At 38.2% G+C, this 18,555-nt stretch overlaps 1 protein-coding gene across 3 annotated transcripts in view; it reads right to left on the reverse strand.

Annotated features, from left to right (window-relative positions):
- The window catches only part of LOC121389889 (kazrin-like), a 132,102-nt gene that overhangs the window by 28,395 nt on the left and 85,152 nt on the right, over positions 1-18,555 (reverse strand). For all 3 annotated transcript variants that reach the window (XM_041521551.1, XM_041521549.1, XM_041521550.1), the window contains exon 2: positions 12,473-12,808. In XM_041521551.1, coding sequence (XP_041377485.1) covers positions 12,473-12,808 — 336 coding nt within the window. The remainder of the gene's footprint in view (positions 1-12,472; positions 12,809-18,555) is intronic.

The following is an 18,555-nucleotide window of genomic DNA, read 5'->3' on the forward strand; positions in this document are numbered from 1 at the left end:
CTAAACACAAAACTTCAAGACTGAGGTAATACCATAGCCGGCGCCGTCTGTAATGTAATACATGTACTAATATATTGCTTTTTAACCTTGTAAAGACGTGATAAAAAAGGACATCATGATAAACAAATTAAGCGCAGATAATTTTGACTTTTATGAGTCAAGTCTCTTTGTGCACATACAGCTAACATGTTTTGAAAGGCTGGCCTAACGTATCGGTTTTCTACTAGGTTAGATTTATAGATGTTTAAATTTCAAAGAATGAAGAATAGGTATATTGCTTAATGCTTTGTTTATTGTCACACACACCATATTGTATTCAGTGATAAGTCGTCAGATATATGGTTAAGGACCACACAGATAATGAGAAAGGAGAAACCTGCTGCTGTCATTTCATCTATTACTCCTCTGTGCTTAGCAGCAGGCAGGGTTTCTACCAGTGGGCATGAAGGGTAAAATTATGCACCCCAAGTTTTTTTCTCTCATTCCAACCAGTGCACCACAACTGGACAAAAGGCCGTAGTATGTGTTTTCCTGATGTAGGAAAGTGCATATAAAAGATCCCTTGCTGCATTAGGAAAACTTTAGCGGGTTTCCTCTGATAACTACATGTCAGAATTACCAAATGTTTGATATCCAATCGTTGATGATTAATTAATCAATCAATCTGCTCCAGTGGTGTTATTAAACAAAATAAAACTTTATGAACCCTAAAATCTAGCAAATTAATGGACACATTTTTATAAAAAAAAATTACAGATAGTAAGAGAACTGCTGTTTAAAAATTGTCAAAGTACATATCGCCTAACTTACAACCTGCCCACATACAATGGGATGAATTGTTTTTAATGTCAAAGTACACATCGCCTAACTTACAACCTGCCCACATACAATGGGATGAATTGTTTTTAATGTCAAAGTACACATCGCCTAACTTACAACCTGCCCACATACAATGGGATGAATTGTTTTTAATGTCAAAGTACACATCGCCTAACTTACAACCTGCCCACATACAATGGGATGAATTGTTTTTAATGTCAAAGTACATATCGCCTAACTTACAACCTGCCCACATACAATGGGATGAATTGTTTTTAATGTTGAAGTTTATTTTTGTTTTATGACACCACTAGAGCACATTGATTTATTTATCATTGGCTATTGAATGTCAAAAATTGTGTAATTCTGACATATAGTCTTAGACAGGAAAACCGCTGCATTTTTCCATTAGTAGCAAGGGATCTTTTATATGCACCATCCCACAGACAGGATAGCACATACCACGACCTTTGATATACCAGTCATGGTGCACTGGCTAGCACAAGAAATAGCTTAATGGCCCACCCAACAGTTGACAAACAGGCTAATCTTGCATCAAATGAGTACATTACCACTGGGCTACAACCCACACCATAGGATGAAAAAAAGAGAGAGAGAGAGAGAGAGAAAGAAACCCAGTTCCGAATATAGGGATTGATCCTATGACCCATCAAACCTCAGGACAGTGCCCTACAACTGAACTAACATCCTGCCCTAAAAAAAAACCCAACTCCAGCCACCCTCATGTGCTTAATTCCGGCAAGACCTTTAGACTGCCATCATCCGTGCCAAATCAGCAGGTTTTTTGTGATAAGATAACATAGATAACACTTTACTGCACATACGCATTTCACACAGGAAACAGGATGCAAGACATTATCGACAATGCAAAACATACATATTATTTACAACATATACCAGTAATAAAAAGGCACTAGTCTGCAAATGTCTCACCTTTCTCAGACACACATTTTACTGCTGGTCATAGTCACAAATTTGTGTATAACAAACATAAACCATGAGAAGTAGGCCTACACTCAACAAAATTAATTAAGGGCTATTTGATAATTTTGGCTCTTTTTTAAAAGGGGTCGACACGTAGCCCAGTGGTAAAGCGTTCGCTTAATGTGTGGTCGGTCTAGGATCGATCCCCGTCAGTAGATCCATTGGGCCATTTCTCGTTCCAACCAGTGCACCACGACTGGTATATCAAAGGCCGTGGTATGTATACTACCCTGTCTGTGGGATGGTGCATATAAAAGAACCCTTGCTGCTAATTGAAAAGAGTAGTCCATGAAGTGGTAATAGTGGGTTTCCTCTCTCAATATCTGTGTGGTCCTTAATCACATGTCTGACGCCATATGACCGTAAAAATAAAATGTGTTGAGTGCATCATTAAATAAAACATTTCTTTCTAGTCACAAATTTGTGAATGACAAACATAAACCATGAGAAGTAGGCCTACACTCAACACAATTGGTTTAGAGCTATTTGATACTTTTGGCTATTTTTAACAAATTTAATGATTTATACAATATTCTAATTCAATCTGCATATAACACAAAATTTGATTGGCTGACGTGGTCTACAGGCTGGTAGGTACTGGGTTCGGATCCCAGTTGTGGCATGGGATTTTTAATCCAGATACAGACTCCAAACCTTGAGTGAGTGTTCCGCAAGGCTCAGTGGGTAGGTGTAAACCATTTGCACCGACCAGTGATCCATAACTAGTTCAACAAAGGTCATGGTTTGTGCTATCCTGCCTGTGGGAAGCACAAATAAAAGATCCCTTGCTGCCTGTCGTAAAAGAGTAGCCTATGTGGCGACAGCGGGTTTCTTCTAAAAAAACAGTGTCAGAATGACCATATGTTTGATGTCCAATAGCCGATGATAAGATAAAAAATCAATGTGCTCTAGTGGCGTCATTAAATAAAATAAAATTTTGATTGGGTGATCAAATCCATTTGCGACAATAAAACCAGTATTAACGTGTGGAAAAAATTTGGGGGTTCCCTAAGAGCCTATTTACATTGATTAAAATATATTTTATTGCTTTTTAAAGAACAAATGGACCAGGCACAAAGTTACACAACTTACTAGGCCTTCTCCATAATACATGCATTTTACGACTGTAATATATTTTTGCAATTTATTATGAACAGAAAAAAAAAACCATTACTGAAAAAGAAAAAAAGGAAAAAGAGAAAAAGGAAACAGAAAAAAAAAAGAAGCAATAAAATTTTCTGTGTTCGATAAATATAACTAGACAGCAGATTTGATAAAGGAAAACACAAAACACAAACAAGGCATCGCAATGATTATGTAATGGCTACACAAATAATAATAATAGAAATAAAATAAATAAATAGTAATAATTTTAAAAATCCATACTTTATTTACTACTTAAGCGAAACATTTTGTTTTATTTATATGCTTATGTACATAAAAAAAAAAAAAATCTTTATTGTCTTCTTCGCTAGAGCACTTATCATTTAAAACTAGTTGTAAATTTATTGGCTGAAATCTTTTCAATGAATTCCAGAGAAATCATATAAAATGCATTCACAGAAAAAAAATATAATTGTTTTTAAAATTATATCCACAGCAACTCTTATTTCTTATGCTTAAGTTGGACGTACTTTCTTTTAAAATTGTACCGTTTAATCTTTTATGAAGCTTTGCGTCGCTAGTGAAACTCAGCATTAATGTCCACAAATGGCCAAATACAAAATTAGTATTCCCTACATTATGGTATTACAAACCAACTTGTAATGAATCCTTGTCTAATGTGCTTTTCAAATTTTACTGAAACAATGTTTTGAAGTTATCTGTGATCATAAGTTGCTAAAAAATAAATTGACACTAGCAAAGAATTACCAAGACGTTTACTGGCTCTTAAAGTGACAGACTCTAGTTTTTAAACACTACTGGCTCTTAAAGTGACAGACCCTAGTTTTTAAACACTACTGGCTCTTAAAGTGACATACCCTAGTTTTTAAACACTACTGGCTCTTAAAGTGACATACCCTAGTTTTTAAACACTACTGGCTCTTAAAGTGACAGACCCTAGTTTTTAAACATTCCTGGCTCTTAAAGTGGCATACCCTAGTTTTTAAACACTCCTGGCTCTTAAAGTGACATACCCTAGTTTTTAAACACTCCTGGCTCTTAAAGTGACAGACCCCTGTTTTTAAACACTACTGGCTCTTAAAGTGACAGACCCTAGTTTTTAAACACTACTGGCTCTTAAAGTGACAGACCCTAGTTTTTAAACACTACTGGCTCTTAAAGTGACATACCCTAGTTTTTAAACACTACTGGCTCTTAAAGTGACATACCCTAGTTTTTAAACACTACTGGCTCTTAAAGTGACAGACCCTAGTTTTTAAACATTCCTGGCTCTTAAAGTGGCATACCCTAGTTTTTAAACACTCCTGGCTCTTAAAGTGACATACCCTAGTTTTTAAACACTCCTGGCTCTTAAAGTGACAGACCCCTGTTTTTAAACACTACTGGCTCTTAAAGTGACAGACCCTAGTTTTTAAACACTACTGGCTCTTAAAGTGACAGACCCTAGTTTTTAAACACTACTGGCTCTTAAAGTGACATACCCTAGTTTTTAAACACTACTGGCTCTTAAAGTGACATACCCTAGTTTTTAAACACTCCTTGCTCTTAAAGTGACAGACCCTAGTTTTTAAACACTACTGGCTCTTAAAGTGACAAACCCTTGTTTTTAAACATTCCTGGCTCTTAAAGTGACAGACCCTAGTTTTTAAACATTCCTGGCTCTTAAAGTGGCAGACCCTTGTTTTTAAACACTACTGGCTCTTAAAGTGATCGACAGACCCTAGTTTTTAAATACTCCTGGCTCTTAAAATGACAGACCCTTGTTTTTAAACACTACTGGCTCTTAAAAAGACAGAACCTAGTTTTTAAACACTCATGGCTCTTAAAGTGACATACTCTAGTTTTTAAACACTCCTGGCTCTTAAAGTGACAGACCCTTGTTTTTAAACACTCCTGGCTCTTAAAATGACAGACCCTAGTTTTTAAACACTCCTGGCTCTTAAAGTGACATACTCTAGTTTTTAAACACTACTGGCTCTTAAAGTGACATACCCTAGTTTTTAAACACTACTGGCTCTTAAAGTGACAGACCCTAGTTTTTAAACACTACTGGCTCTTAAAGTGACATACCCTAGTTTTTAAACACTCCTGGCTCTTAAAGTGACAGACCCTAGTTTTTAAACATTCCTGGCTCTTAAAGTGACAGACCCTAGTTTTTAAACATTCCTGGCTCTTAAAGTGGCAGACCCTTCTTTTTAAACACTACTGGCTCTTAAAGTGATCGACAGACCCTAGTTTTTAAATACTCCTGGCTCTTAAAATGACAGACCCTTGTTTTTAAACACTCCTGGCTCTTAAAATGACAGACCCTAGTTTTTAAACACTACTGGCTCTTAAAGTGACAGATCTTTGTTTTTAAACACTACTGGCTCTTAAAGTGACATACCCTAGTTTTTAAACACTACTGGCTCTTAAAGTGGCAGACCCTTGTTTTTAAACACTACTGGCTCTTAAAGTGATCGACAGACCCTAGTTTTTAAACACTCCTGGCTCTTAAAATGACAGACCCTTGTTTTTAAACACTACTGGCTCTTAAAAAGACAGACCCTAGTTTTTAAACACTCATGGCTCTTAAAGTGACAGACCCTAGTTTTTAAACACTACTGGCTCTTAAAGTGATCGACAGACCCTACTTTTTAAACACTCCTGGCTCTTAAAATGACAGACCCCTGTTTTTAAACACTACTGGCTCTTAAAAAGACAGACCCTAGTTTTTAAACACTCATGGCTCTTAAAGTGACAGACCCTTGTTTTTAAACACTCCTGGCTCTTAAAATGACAGAACCTAGTTTATAAACACTACTGGCTCTTAAAGTGACAGATCTTTGTTTTTAAACACTACTGGCACTTAAAGTGACATACCCTAGTTTTTAAATACTACTGGCTCTTAAAGTGGCAGACCCTTGTTTTTAAACACTACTGGCTCTTAAAGTGATCGACAGACCCTAGTTTTTAAACACTCCTGGCTCTTAAAATGACAGACCCTTGTTTTTAAACACTACTGGCTCTTAAAAAGACAGACCCTAGTTTTTAAACACTCATGGCTCTTAAAGTGACAGACCCTAGTTTTTAAACACTACTGGCTCTTAAAATGACAGACCCCTGTTTTTAAACACTACTGGCTCTTAAAAAGACAGACCCTATTTTTTAAACACTCATGGCTCTTAAAGTGACAGACCCTTGTTTTTAAACACTCCTGGCTCTTAAAGTGACATACCCTAGTTTTTAAACACTACTGGCTCTTAAAATGACAGACCCCTGTTTTTAAACACTACTGGCTCTTAAAAAGACAGACTCTAGTTTTTAAACACTCATGGCTCTTAAAGTGACAGACCCTTGTTTTTAAACACTCCTGGCTCTTAAAATGACAGACCCTAGTTTTTAAACACTACTGGCTCTTAAAGTGACAGATCTTTGTTTTTAAACACTACTGGCTCTTAAAGTGACAGATCTTTGTTTTTAAACACTACTGGCTCTTAAAATGACAGACCCTAGTATTTAAACACTACTGGCTCTTAAAGTGACAGACCCTAGTTTTTAAACACTACTGGCTCTTAAAGTGATCGACAGACCCTAGTTTTTAAACACTCATGGCCCTTAAAGTGACAGACCCTAGTTTTTAAACACTACTGGCTCTTAAAGTGATCGACAGACCCTACTTTTTAAACACTCCTGGCTCTTAAAATGACAGACCCCTGTTTTTAAACACTACTGGCTCTTAAAAAGACAGACCCTAGTTTTTAAACACTCCTGGCTCTTAAAATGACAGACCCTAGTTTTTAAACACTACTGGCTCTTAAAGTGACAGATCTTTGTTTTTAAACACTACTGGCTCTTAAAGTGACATACCCTAGTTTTTAAACACTACTGGCTCTTAAAGTGGCAGACCCTTGTTTTTAAACACTACTGGCTCTTAAAAAGACAGACCCTAGTTTTTAAACACTCATGGCTCTTAAAGTGACAGACCCTAGTTTTTAAACACTACTGGCTCTTAAAGTGATCGACAGACCCTACTTTTTAAACACTCCTCGCTCTTAAAATGACAGACCCCTGTTTTTAAACACTACTGGCTCTTAAAAAGACAGACCCTAGTTTTTAAACACTCATGGCTCTTAAAGTGACAGACCCTTGTTTTTAAACACTCCTGGCTCTTAAAGTGACATACCCTAGTTTTTAAACACTACTGGCTCTTAAAGTGACATACCCTAGTTTTTAAACACTACTGGCTCTTAAAGTGACATACCCTAGTTTTTAAACACTACTGGCTCTTAAAGTGACATACCCTAGATTTTAAACACTCCTGGCTCTTAAAGTGACAGACCCTAGTTTTTAAACATTCCTGGCTCTTAAAGTGACAGACCCTAGTTTTTAAACATTCCTGGCTCTTAAAGTGGCAGACCCTTCTTTTTAAACACTACTGGCTCTTAAAGTGATCGACAGACCCTAGTTTTTAAATACTCCTGGCTCTTAAAATGACAGACCCTTGTTTTTAAACACTACTGGCTCTTAAAAAGACAGACCCTAGTTTTTAAACACTACTGGCTCTTAAAGTGACAGATCTTTGTTTTTAAACACTACTGGCTCTTAAAGTGATCGACAGACCCTACTTTTTAAACACTCCTGGCTCTTAAAATGACAGACCCCTGTTTTTAAACACTACTGGCTCTTAAAAAGACAGACCCTTGTTTTTAAACACTCCTGGCTCTTAAAATGACAGACCCTAGTTTTTAAACACTACTGGCTCTTAAAGTGACAGATCTTTGTTTTTAAACACTACTGGCTCTTAAAGTGACATACCCTAGTTTTTAAACACTACTGGCTCTTAAAGTGGCAGACCCTTGTTTTTAAACACTACTGGCTCTTAAAGTGATCGACAGACCCTAGTTTTTAAACACTCCTGGCTCTTAAAATGACAGACCGTTGTTTTTAAACACTACTGGCTCTTAAAAAGACAGACCCTAGTTTTTAAACACTCATGGCTCTTAAAGTGACAGACCCTAGTTTTTAAACACTACTGGCTCTTAAAGTGGCTCTTAAAGTGATTGACAGACCCTACTTTTTAAACACTCCTGGCTCTTAAAATGACAGACCCCTGTTTTTAAACACTACTGGCTCTTAAAAAGACAGACCCTAGTTTTTAAACACTCATGGCTCTTAAAGTGACAGACCCTTGTTTTTAAACACTCATGGCTCTTAAAATGACAGACCCCTGTTTTTAAACACTACTGGCTCTTAAAAAGACAGACCCTAGTTTTTAAACACTCATGGCTCTTAAAGTGACAGACCCTTGTTTTTAAACACTCCTGGCTCTTAAAATGACAGACCCTAGTTTTTAAACACTACTGGCTCTTAAAGTGACAGATCTTTGTTTTTAAACACTACTGGCTCTTAAAGTGACAGATCTTTGTTTTTAAACACTACTGGCTCTTAAAGTGACAGATCTTTGTTTTTAAACACTACTGGCTCTTAAAGTGACAGATCTTTGTTTTTAAACACTACTGGCTCTTAAAATGACAGACCCTAGTATTTAAACACTACTGGCTCTTAAAGTGACAGACCCTTGTTTTTAAACACTACTGGCTCTTAAAGTGATCGACAGACCCTAGTTTTTAAACACTCCTGGCTCTTAAAATGACAGACCCTTGTTTTTAAACACTACTGGCTCTTAAAAAGACAGACCCTAGTTTTTAAACACTCATGGCTCTTAAAGTGACAGACCCTAGTTTTTAAACACTACTGGCTCTTAAAGTGATTGACAGACCCTACTTTTTAAACACTCCTGGCTCTTAAAATGACAGACCCCTGATTTTAAACACTACTGGCTCTTAAAAAGACAGACCCTAGTTTTTAAACACTCATGGCTCTTAAAGTGACAGACCCTTGTTTTTAAACACTCCTGGCTCTTAAAGTGAGATACCCTAGTTTTTAAACACTACTGGCTCTTAAAATGACAGACCCCTGTTTTTAAACACTACTGGCTCTTAAAAAGACAGACCCTAGTTTTTAAACACTCATGGCTCTTAAAGTGACAGACCCTTGTTTTTAAACACTCATGGTTCTTAAAATGACAGACCCCTGTTTTTAAACACTACTGGCTCTTAAAAAGACAGACCCTAGTTTTTAAACACTCATGGCTCTTAAAGTGACAGACCCTTGTTTTTAAACACTCCTGGCTCTTAAAATGACAGACCCTAGTTTTTAAACACTACTGGCTCTTAAAGTGACAGATCTTTGTTTTTAAACACTACTGGCTCTTAAAGTGACAGATCTTTGTTTTTAAACACTACTGGCTCTTAAAGTGACAGATCTTTGTTTTTAAACACTACTGGCTCTTAAAGTGACAGATCTTTGTTTTTAAACACTACTGGCTCTTAAAATGACAGACCCTAGTATTTAAACACTACTGGCTCTTAAAGTGACAGACCCTAGTTTTTAAACACTACTGGCTCTTAAAATGACAGACATATTTTTCACTATTAAAGATGTTTTTGATAATTTAAATCAGAAGTATTTATATGTTATGATTTAGAATATTAATTTTCGTACATCTGATGTGCTTCTGGTCATCCAGGTTTTTGTAATAACCAAAAATGCATTTTTCATAATTCTAAAAATGCACATTCGTCTGAGAAGTAATGGTTACTGAGATAAGCTCTAGTTATTTTAGATGGTATTTCACTGTTTAAACATCACAGACTTTAGCTTCTCTCTGTTATAACCATACCCAAAGGTGTTGCGGGTTTGTAGATTAACTAAATAAAATTATCCAAATGTCTTTCCTGTCCTGGACGGAGGAACCGGCTGAGGCCGTCACCTGGTTCCCAGGACAGGCATGCATTACAACAGCTTGCTCTGAATGTGCACGTTAAATTCTCTGACCTGACCTGACCTGATCCAAATGTGTTGCATGTTTGTAGATTAACTAAACTTATGTCGATTTTCACAGGCTGAAACTATGGTCTGTCCCTTTAAATAATTTTGTTGTGTGTACAAAATCCAAAAGGAATTGTATAAATTTTACATCAAGCTTCCATATCCTAATATTATGTCACTGCGACACAAAACTAATCTCAAAGGGACAGAATGTGACTCATTGCTAGAGTGGTAACCTAATGAGCAATGGGTTTTTTTTGTTATTCCATGTTCTAACCAGTGCCTAACAACTGGTATACCTAAGGCCATTATATATACAGATCCTGCCATTTAAGGGGAGTATCGCTCTCTCTCTCTCTTCCCCATCACTACTCTAAGACTATAGTTCGAGGAAGAGTAATTTTTAATTCCCCTTAGCATGTGAATTTATATGGTATTAATATGGGAATAACTTTTAAAATGTCTCTTCATAAGCTGAGTTAAGGGAGCAATTAATCACTCCCCTCAATTTGTATCACGTTGAGGTCTGGTCACTGTGACATAAACCAATCTCTAAGGGGCCGAATGTGTCTCACTGGTAGTTGTAACCTGAAGGACATGCATGTTTAGGAGTACGAGTGCTCGTGGTTGCTTGTGGTCGCTCGCTAGACTGGTGTTTTCACCTAATATTAAATTAATGTAATATGATAGATCATAATCAGTACCAGTCAAAATGCTTGACAACACAGTCTTAGAAAGGAAACCCGCTATATAATTCCATTAGTAGCAAGGGATCTTTTATATATGCACCACCCCACAGACAGGATAGCACAGCCTTTAATATACCAGTTGTGGTGCACTGGCTGGAACAAGAAACAGCCCAATGGGCCCACCGACTGGGATTGATCCCAAACCGACCACGTATCACGTGAGCGCTTTACAATGGGCTGCGTCCCACCAAGAATTAATTTAGACTTAAAGACAGTGTGAGTAGAAACTGGATTCACAGTGTAATCTTCATGTATTTTGTAAACCAGATATCTGATACCCTTAAAAGAGATGAAATACAGGAGACTTTTGACATGCTGCCATCCCCCTGCAGATAGCTGTGATATACAGGCTGTATTAACCAGTAACGGGATATCAGTCGATGATAGTCCTAATATTATGCAGATCACTGTGATTACATATGGCAAGGAGTTATGATGGAAATGCCGACAGTTGAGATAGCCTGTTTGGACGAGATTATATCTTTCTCTCATAGATCTTGTGAGATATCTACCATATCATTTAATAAGTCTTGCAGGGTTGAACTTTTAACAGGTTAACAAAAATGAAAGAGATCACAGGAAAAGTATCACTATTTTGACAACCATATTGCTGGCTGTTATTTTAAAGTCATTGACCCTAGGTTTTTTTTTATTGCCCAAAAAAGCTGTAATAGCCTAAAATACATTACACTGGCAATTAAATAAGGTGTAATAAATGTTCCTTTTTTTCTAATAACTATTTCTCGTTCCAGCCATGTCGAACACTTGGTAATTCTGACATATAATCTTAGAGAGGAAACCAGCTACATTTTTCCATTAGTAGCAAGGGATCTTTTATATGCACCATCCAACAGACAGGACAGCACATACCATGGCCTTTGATATACCAGTTGTGAAATTGCCCGAAGGGCCCACCAACTGGGATCGATCCCAAACCGACCGCACATCAAGCGAGCGCTTTACCACCATGCCACGTCTCGCCCCTCATGACACATCAAACATGGGTGCATAAACAAATTTACCGTAATTTTCTGGCTGAAAAGATTTGTGAAACTTACATCACAAACCACGACACGATACTGAACAAAATGTTCCCTGTCATAATACGAACCATCAAAGATGGGCACATAAACAAAATTACCTTCATTTTCAGGCTGAAAAGATTTGTGATACTTACATCACAAATCACGACACGATACTGAACTAAATGTTCCCTGCCATAATATGACCCAAAGATGGGCGTATATAGAGAATAACTAGTTAATGACACTGAATATCAGCTTTACCCTATGCATGTAAGAATGGGAATTTGTCATAGGGTTTGAACAGGATAAAGCCGATATCTGACGTCATTAACTAGTTATTATCTTCATCCTGCAGACCATATTAATTCAGGGGAAAAGCTATTACTTCTGTTATTTCAGCCACATTGTATGATGACCTAGAGGTCAAATGAGTAATTTTGTAACATAGCTATAAGTGTGGTCTAAAGTCACATCCTGCTACTATACGTATATGACTTTGCTTTATCCGTCATCTTAATCTTTCAACAGAAAAAGGAAGGAAATGATTTATTTAACGACACACTCAAAACATTTAATATTAACCATATTATGGTTAAGGACCACTCAGATATTGAGAGGAAACCTGCTGTTTCCACTTCATGGGCTACTCTTTTTGATTAGCAGCAAGGGATCTTTTATATGCACCATCCCACAGACAGGATAGCACATACCATGGCCTTTGATACACCAGTCGTGGTGCACTGGCTAGAACAAGAAATAGCCCAAATGGGCTCACCGATGGGGATCGATCCCAAACCGACCGCGCATCAAGTGAGCGCTTTAACCACTGGGCTACGTCCCTGCCTTCTGTCAATAGAAATGGTGGTTGCAGAATACCTTCATTTTCAGGCTGCAAAGATTTGTCCACTTTGTCCAGACTGATCTGCGACAGCCTCTTGTTTGTGTCGGCAAGCTCCGCCCTCAGCACGTTCACCTCCTGATTGGCTGCCTGGATGGACCCGTCAATCTTGAGGGCCAGCTGCTTGTTCTCGTCCACCATCTTGCGAAATTTGGCCTGTGCGTCGAGGAGCAGACGGCGGATCAGAACCATCGATGAGCGCAGCGTGTCCTGTTCCTTGGGCGACAGGTCCTTCTCGAGGTTGATGTCAATGTTGTTCTGGGCAAACACATACTGCACAATCTGGTCGTTGAGGCAGTCCAGAGACTGGATGGCTGCAAAACACACATCAAAGACTTTGGTTAATGGTGAGAAGCAAAACAAGAAAGGTACTACAAGGGGTCGGGGGAGGGGGGCTTGTTCAACAGCACAATCTGGTTGTTATGGCAGTCCAGGAATTGGATGGCTGCAAAACACACAAGATAGAATTCTGTTGGTAGTGAAAAAAAAAGAAGGTTAATGGTGAGAAGCTTAACAACAAAGGTTCTACAAGCATATGACGTGAGGGTTGGAGGGGGGAGGGTTCAACTGCACACTTTGGTTGTTATGGCGGTCCAAGGATTGGATGGTTGCAAAACATACAAAATAGAATTCTGATAATAGTGGAAAGAGAAAGAACAAAGGTACTACAAGCATGACACGTGGGTGTCGGGGGAGGGGTGTGTGTGTGTGTGTGTGGGGGGGGGGGGGGTCAACTGCACAATCTGGTTGTTATGGCAGTCCAGGAATTGGATGGCTGCAAAACACACAAGATAGAATTCTGTTGGTAGTGAAAAGAAAAAAAAAAAAAATGTTCTAAAATTATCTGGTCATTCAGGGAATCTGGACACCTGTAAAACATACAAAGAATTCTGTTAATAGAACAAAAAAAAAAAAAATTAATCTTACACAAGCATACGAGACATGGTTTGGGATCAATCCCCATCAGTGGGCCTGTTGGGCTATTTCTCATTTCAGCCAGTGCACCACGACTTGTATATCATACGTGTGCATGCATGCGTGTGTGTGTGTGCAATTGCACAATCTGCTCATTTAGGGAAGGAAGGAAATTATTTATTTAGCGATGCACTCAACATATTTTATTTATGGTTATATGGTGTCAGACATATGGTTAAGGATCACACAGATATTGGGGGAGGAAACCTGCTGTCATCAGGCAATCCAAGGAATGGATGGCTGCAAACACACAAAATGGAATTATGTTAATATAATAGTGGAAAGAAAAAGAACAAAGGTACTACATTTATCCTTCCACAAGCATATGACACAAGGGGGACATAGGGGTCAACTGCCCTATCTGTTCATTAAAGGAATCCACGGCTTAGATGGTTAAAGTTTTAACGACACCACTAGAGCACATTGATTTATTAATCATTGGCTATTGGATGTCAAACATTTGGTAATTTTGACATATATTCTTAAGAGAGGAAACCCACTACATTTTTCTTTAATAGCAAGGGATCTAATATATGCAGCATACCAGACAGGATAGCACATACCACAGCTTTTGATATACCAGTTGTGAATAGCAAAATAAAGAGAACTATCCAGGTGTTGAAATATACATGGAGAGGGGGAGAGGGTGTTCACTGGTGGAAATCAATGATACCTAATTTTCCTGCTTACATATACATCACTGTGCTTGGTAGATATAGCCGCCTACGATTTTCAAACAGCCTCCAACTATCAAAGATAACAAACAGGCTGTTATCGGTATACACTACACAGCACTTGGCAGAGAGTCTTCTACTTTCTCAATACTGCCTCCTGTTTTCAAAGATAACTATATGTAACACCTTGCATGGACTTCTCTATTTATAGAAATAACATCAACATCTAAAATAAATATTACAAATGATGTGGATTACTACTAATAATAGACTGATTTGATATTAAATAAAACATTTCTTTCTTTCTTAACAAAAGTCAGAACAAAACAAAACAACAAATGTGCATAAATGAATATTTTAAACAAGATATTTTAAGTTCCATATAAATCATAGATGAAAATGGGTTTATATAAAAAAAAAACAAATCTGGATATTTTAATATTGAGATTAGTCCTAGGGTTAAAGTTGCGTTACGATCTAAAATGGAGATCCCCATTCAGTATGTATGCAAAGTATCGGCTAATAACCATGTCATAAGTTTTCGACAGAGAATATTGAATTTTTTTACCAAACAGCCAAAACCCAAAATCATTGGACAGAGGATTGAAAATTCAGAATTCTGAAAAACTTTCATGTGATAAATGTTACTGTTAACCGCAGTACAGTATAACTTTGAATGGAGAGCCCCATTTCAACTGCTATATCAAAGGTTATGGTATGTGCTGTCCTGTCTGTAGGAAAGATCCCTTGGTACTAATGGAAAAATGTAAATTACCACTGAAGAATACATGTCAGAATTACCAATTGTATGACACGCAGTAGCTGATGATTAATAAATCAATCTGCTCTAGTGGTGTCGTTAAACAAAACAAACTTTAACTTTAACATTAAATGACCAAGACTGACCTCAAATAGAAATGGGTTGACTTAAAACTATTCATCACCAAAACAAACAAAAAAGTTTGTTTTGTTTAACGACACCACTAGAGCACATTGATTCATTAATCACCAGCTATTGTATGTCAAACATTTGGAAATTTCGACATATAGTCTTAAGAGAGGAAACCCGCTACATTTTTCCCATTAGTAGCAAGGGATCTTTTATATGCACCATCCCACAGACAGGATAGCACATACCACAGCCTTTGATGTACCAGTCGTGGTGCACTGGCTGGAATGAGAAATAGCCCAAATGGGCCCACCAATGGGGATCGATCCCAAACCGACCACGCATCAAGTGAGCGCTTTAACCACTGGGCTATGTCTAGACCCCGCTCATTCAGGGAATCCAAGGCCTTTGATGTACCAGTCATGGTACACTGGCTGGAACGAGAAATAGCCCAATGGGACCACCAACCCGGATCGATCCCAAACAAACCGCACATCAAGCGAGCACTTTACCACTGGGCTATATCCTGCCCGAATATGTTCAAAGGAACGAGAAACAGCCCAGTGGGCCACTGACGGGGATTGACCTTAGACTGACCAGGCATCAGGCGAGCGCTTTACCACTGGACTACATCCTGCCCGAATATGTTCAAAGGAACGAGAAACAGCCCAGTGGGCCACTGACGGGGATTGACCTTAGACCGACCGGGCATCAGGCGAGCGCTTTACCACTGGACTACATCCTGCCCGAATATGTTCAAAGGAACGAGAAACAGCCCAGTGGGCCACTGACGGGGATTGACCTTAGACCGACCGGGCATCAGGCGAGCTACAATGTGTGTTAACTTCAAAGAAAACTATTCATCACCATTACATTGTATGTGTATACAAATATTACAAGAGCAATCATAAAAATTCACCAGGGAAAAAACAAGAAAGACATGTTTTATTTAACGACACACTCGACACATTTTTATTTACAGTTATATGGCATCAGACATGTGGTTAAGGACCACACAGATACTGAGAGAGGAAAACTGCTGTCACCACTTCATGGGCTACTTTTATCGAATAGCAGCAAGGGATCTTTTACATGCACCATCCCATAGACAGGATAGCACATACCACAGGGATAGACCTTAGCCCGAGCTACAATGTAGGTTAACTTCAAAGAAAACTATTCATCACCATTACCTATATGCGCATACAAACATTACAAGAGCAATCATAGACAGGATAGCACATACCATGGGGATAGACCTTAGACGAAGCTACAATGTAGGTTAACTTCAAAGAAAACTATTCATCACCATTACCTGTATGCGTATACAAATATTACAAGAGCAATTGTAAAAATTCACCAGGACTAAATGTTTTGCTGGTTTGGTGTTCATAAAAAAAAAAATCAATTAAATCGTACATGCCTTGAAGCAGTATTTATTCTCCACCCAGTCTGGGTTAAGATCATGTTGACCTGGTATATTAAAACCTGTTTACATCAGCTGACTCGATCTCTTTATAAACCCAGTCAGAATTATTACATACGATTACTGGTGACTCAACACGATTTTCCTCAGGGGTCATTCACAGTTATCAAACATTTTCAAAAGCTGTCATTGTCAAGAAAGGCAGGTAATCACTTGCATTTCCCCCAACACATATTTGCCTGAAAACTTTTAGAAGGGTGACAAGTTGATTGCTTTCCAATAAACTATTTAATGTTTTACATGGCAGTCTTCGCCAGGAAAGGCAGGTGATCACGTGCGTTCCCCCACCCCCTACTCGCAAGTTGACTGGAAAGTGCCTGGAGTGACATTTGATTGCTTTGCAATAAAAAAATTAATGTTTTAAATGGCAGTATTCACTAGGAAAGGCATTTGATCACGTGCGTTCCCCCCCACACACACACATACTTGCAAGTTGCCTGGAAAGTTTTAGAAGAGTGACATTTGATCGCTTTGAATAAAAAAATTAATGTTTTAAATGGCAGTATTCACCAAGAAAGATGAGTAATCACTGTTTCCCACACACACACACTTACCTGGAAAGTTTTAGAAAGGTGACAAATGGATTTCTTTGCAGTAAACTTTTTTAATGTTTTACATGGCAGTCTTAGCCAAGAAAATCAAGTGATCACTTGTGTTTCCCCTCACACTTGCCTGGAAAGTTTCAGAAGAGTGACAAATTGATTTCTTTGCAGTAAACTATTTAATGTTTTACATGACAGTCTTAGCCAAGAAAAGCACGTGCATGATTACTTGAGTTTCCCCCCACACTTGCCTGGAAGTTGATTTCTTTGCAATAAAATTTATAATGATTTTACTTGAAATTTTATTTCACTGCTCTCCTGGCATCATTTAAAGAAATGTTGTTTTGGGTTGTTTTTTTTGTTTTTTTTGGGGTTTTTTTTGGGGGGGGGGGGTATTTATTTATTTAACGACACACTCAATACATTTCTTTTACGGTTATATGGTGTCGGACCACACAGATACTGAGGGAGGAAACCACACTGTCACCACTTCATGGGCTACTCTTTTCGATTAGCAGCAAGAGATCTTTTATATACACCATCCCATAGACAGGATAGCACATACCACGACCTTTGATGTACCAGTCATGGTGCACTGGCTGGAACGAGAATCATTTAAAAAGTGATCTTCAGTTCACCTTGATTTTGCTCATGGCGAAGCTAGGATTTGTTTTTATTAGGAGGTGGGATCGGCAACCACATTGTGGATGGTAACCATACTGTCTACGAGTCATGACATCGGACAGGAAAATATATAACACTGAGAGGATGGAAGAGTTATGACTGCCGGGCAGATAAAACAGCTATATTTTTCCATTAACAGGCAGCAATCTTTTTTATATGCAATTTCACACAGCCAGGACAGCCTTTGATACACCATCAGTGTTTCTGCTAGAAAGAATTTTTTGGGTATTGCGCTATGGAATTGAATGCAACCACAGTCAACAGGGGTATGGGGGACCTCCCCCAGAATGAAAATAGGTTACGTTTAGGGTTAGGGTTAAGAAAATCATAGTGTAATGATAAAAGTAATTAATTTTGTCAAAAAGTTAACTCAACAAATTAAATTTTGGGTATTGCACCATACCCGTTTTACCCTCTGGCAGAAACCCTGACCATTCATGGTGCACTGGTTGGGATGGGGGAGAAAAAATCTGAGAATGGGTCCACCGAGAAGGATCGATCCTACGAGTGCTCTGCTGACAAGAGTTAGTGTTCACGCCCTGGGCAGAAATGATGTGAAATTTATACCACACATTTTTTCCTGGTTTACAGCATTTTAAACCCTAATTACATCAACTGATTTCCATTTAAAACGCCAGTCAGAATCAGTTTATAGGATCACCAATGAGTCACAATACCATCTTCTGAGCAACTAGGTTTTTTTTCTTCTGCTGACCAAAACAAGAATATCTCATTTTATCAGCTGACATTTTTACGCCTGCTGTTTTGGGCTATTTCTCATTCCAGCCAGTGCTTCACAACTGGTATAACA

Source organism: Gigantopelta aegis, chromosome 15 (genome assembly GCF_016097555.1).
Source record: "Gigantopelta aegis isolate Gae_Host chromosome 15, Gae_host_genome, whole genome shotgun sequence".
In the NCBI taxonomy this organism is placed as follows: Eukaryota; Metazoa; Mollusca; class Gastropoda; order Neomphalida; family Peltospiridae; genus Gigantopelta; species Gigantopelta aegis.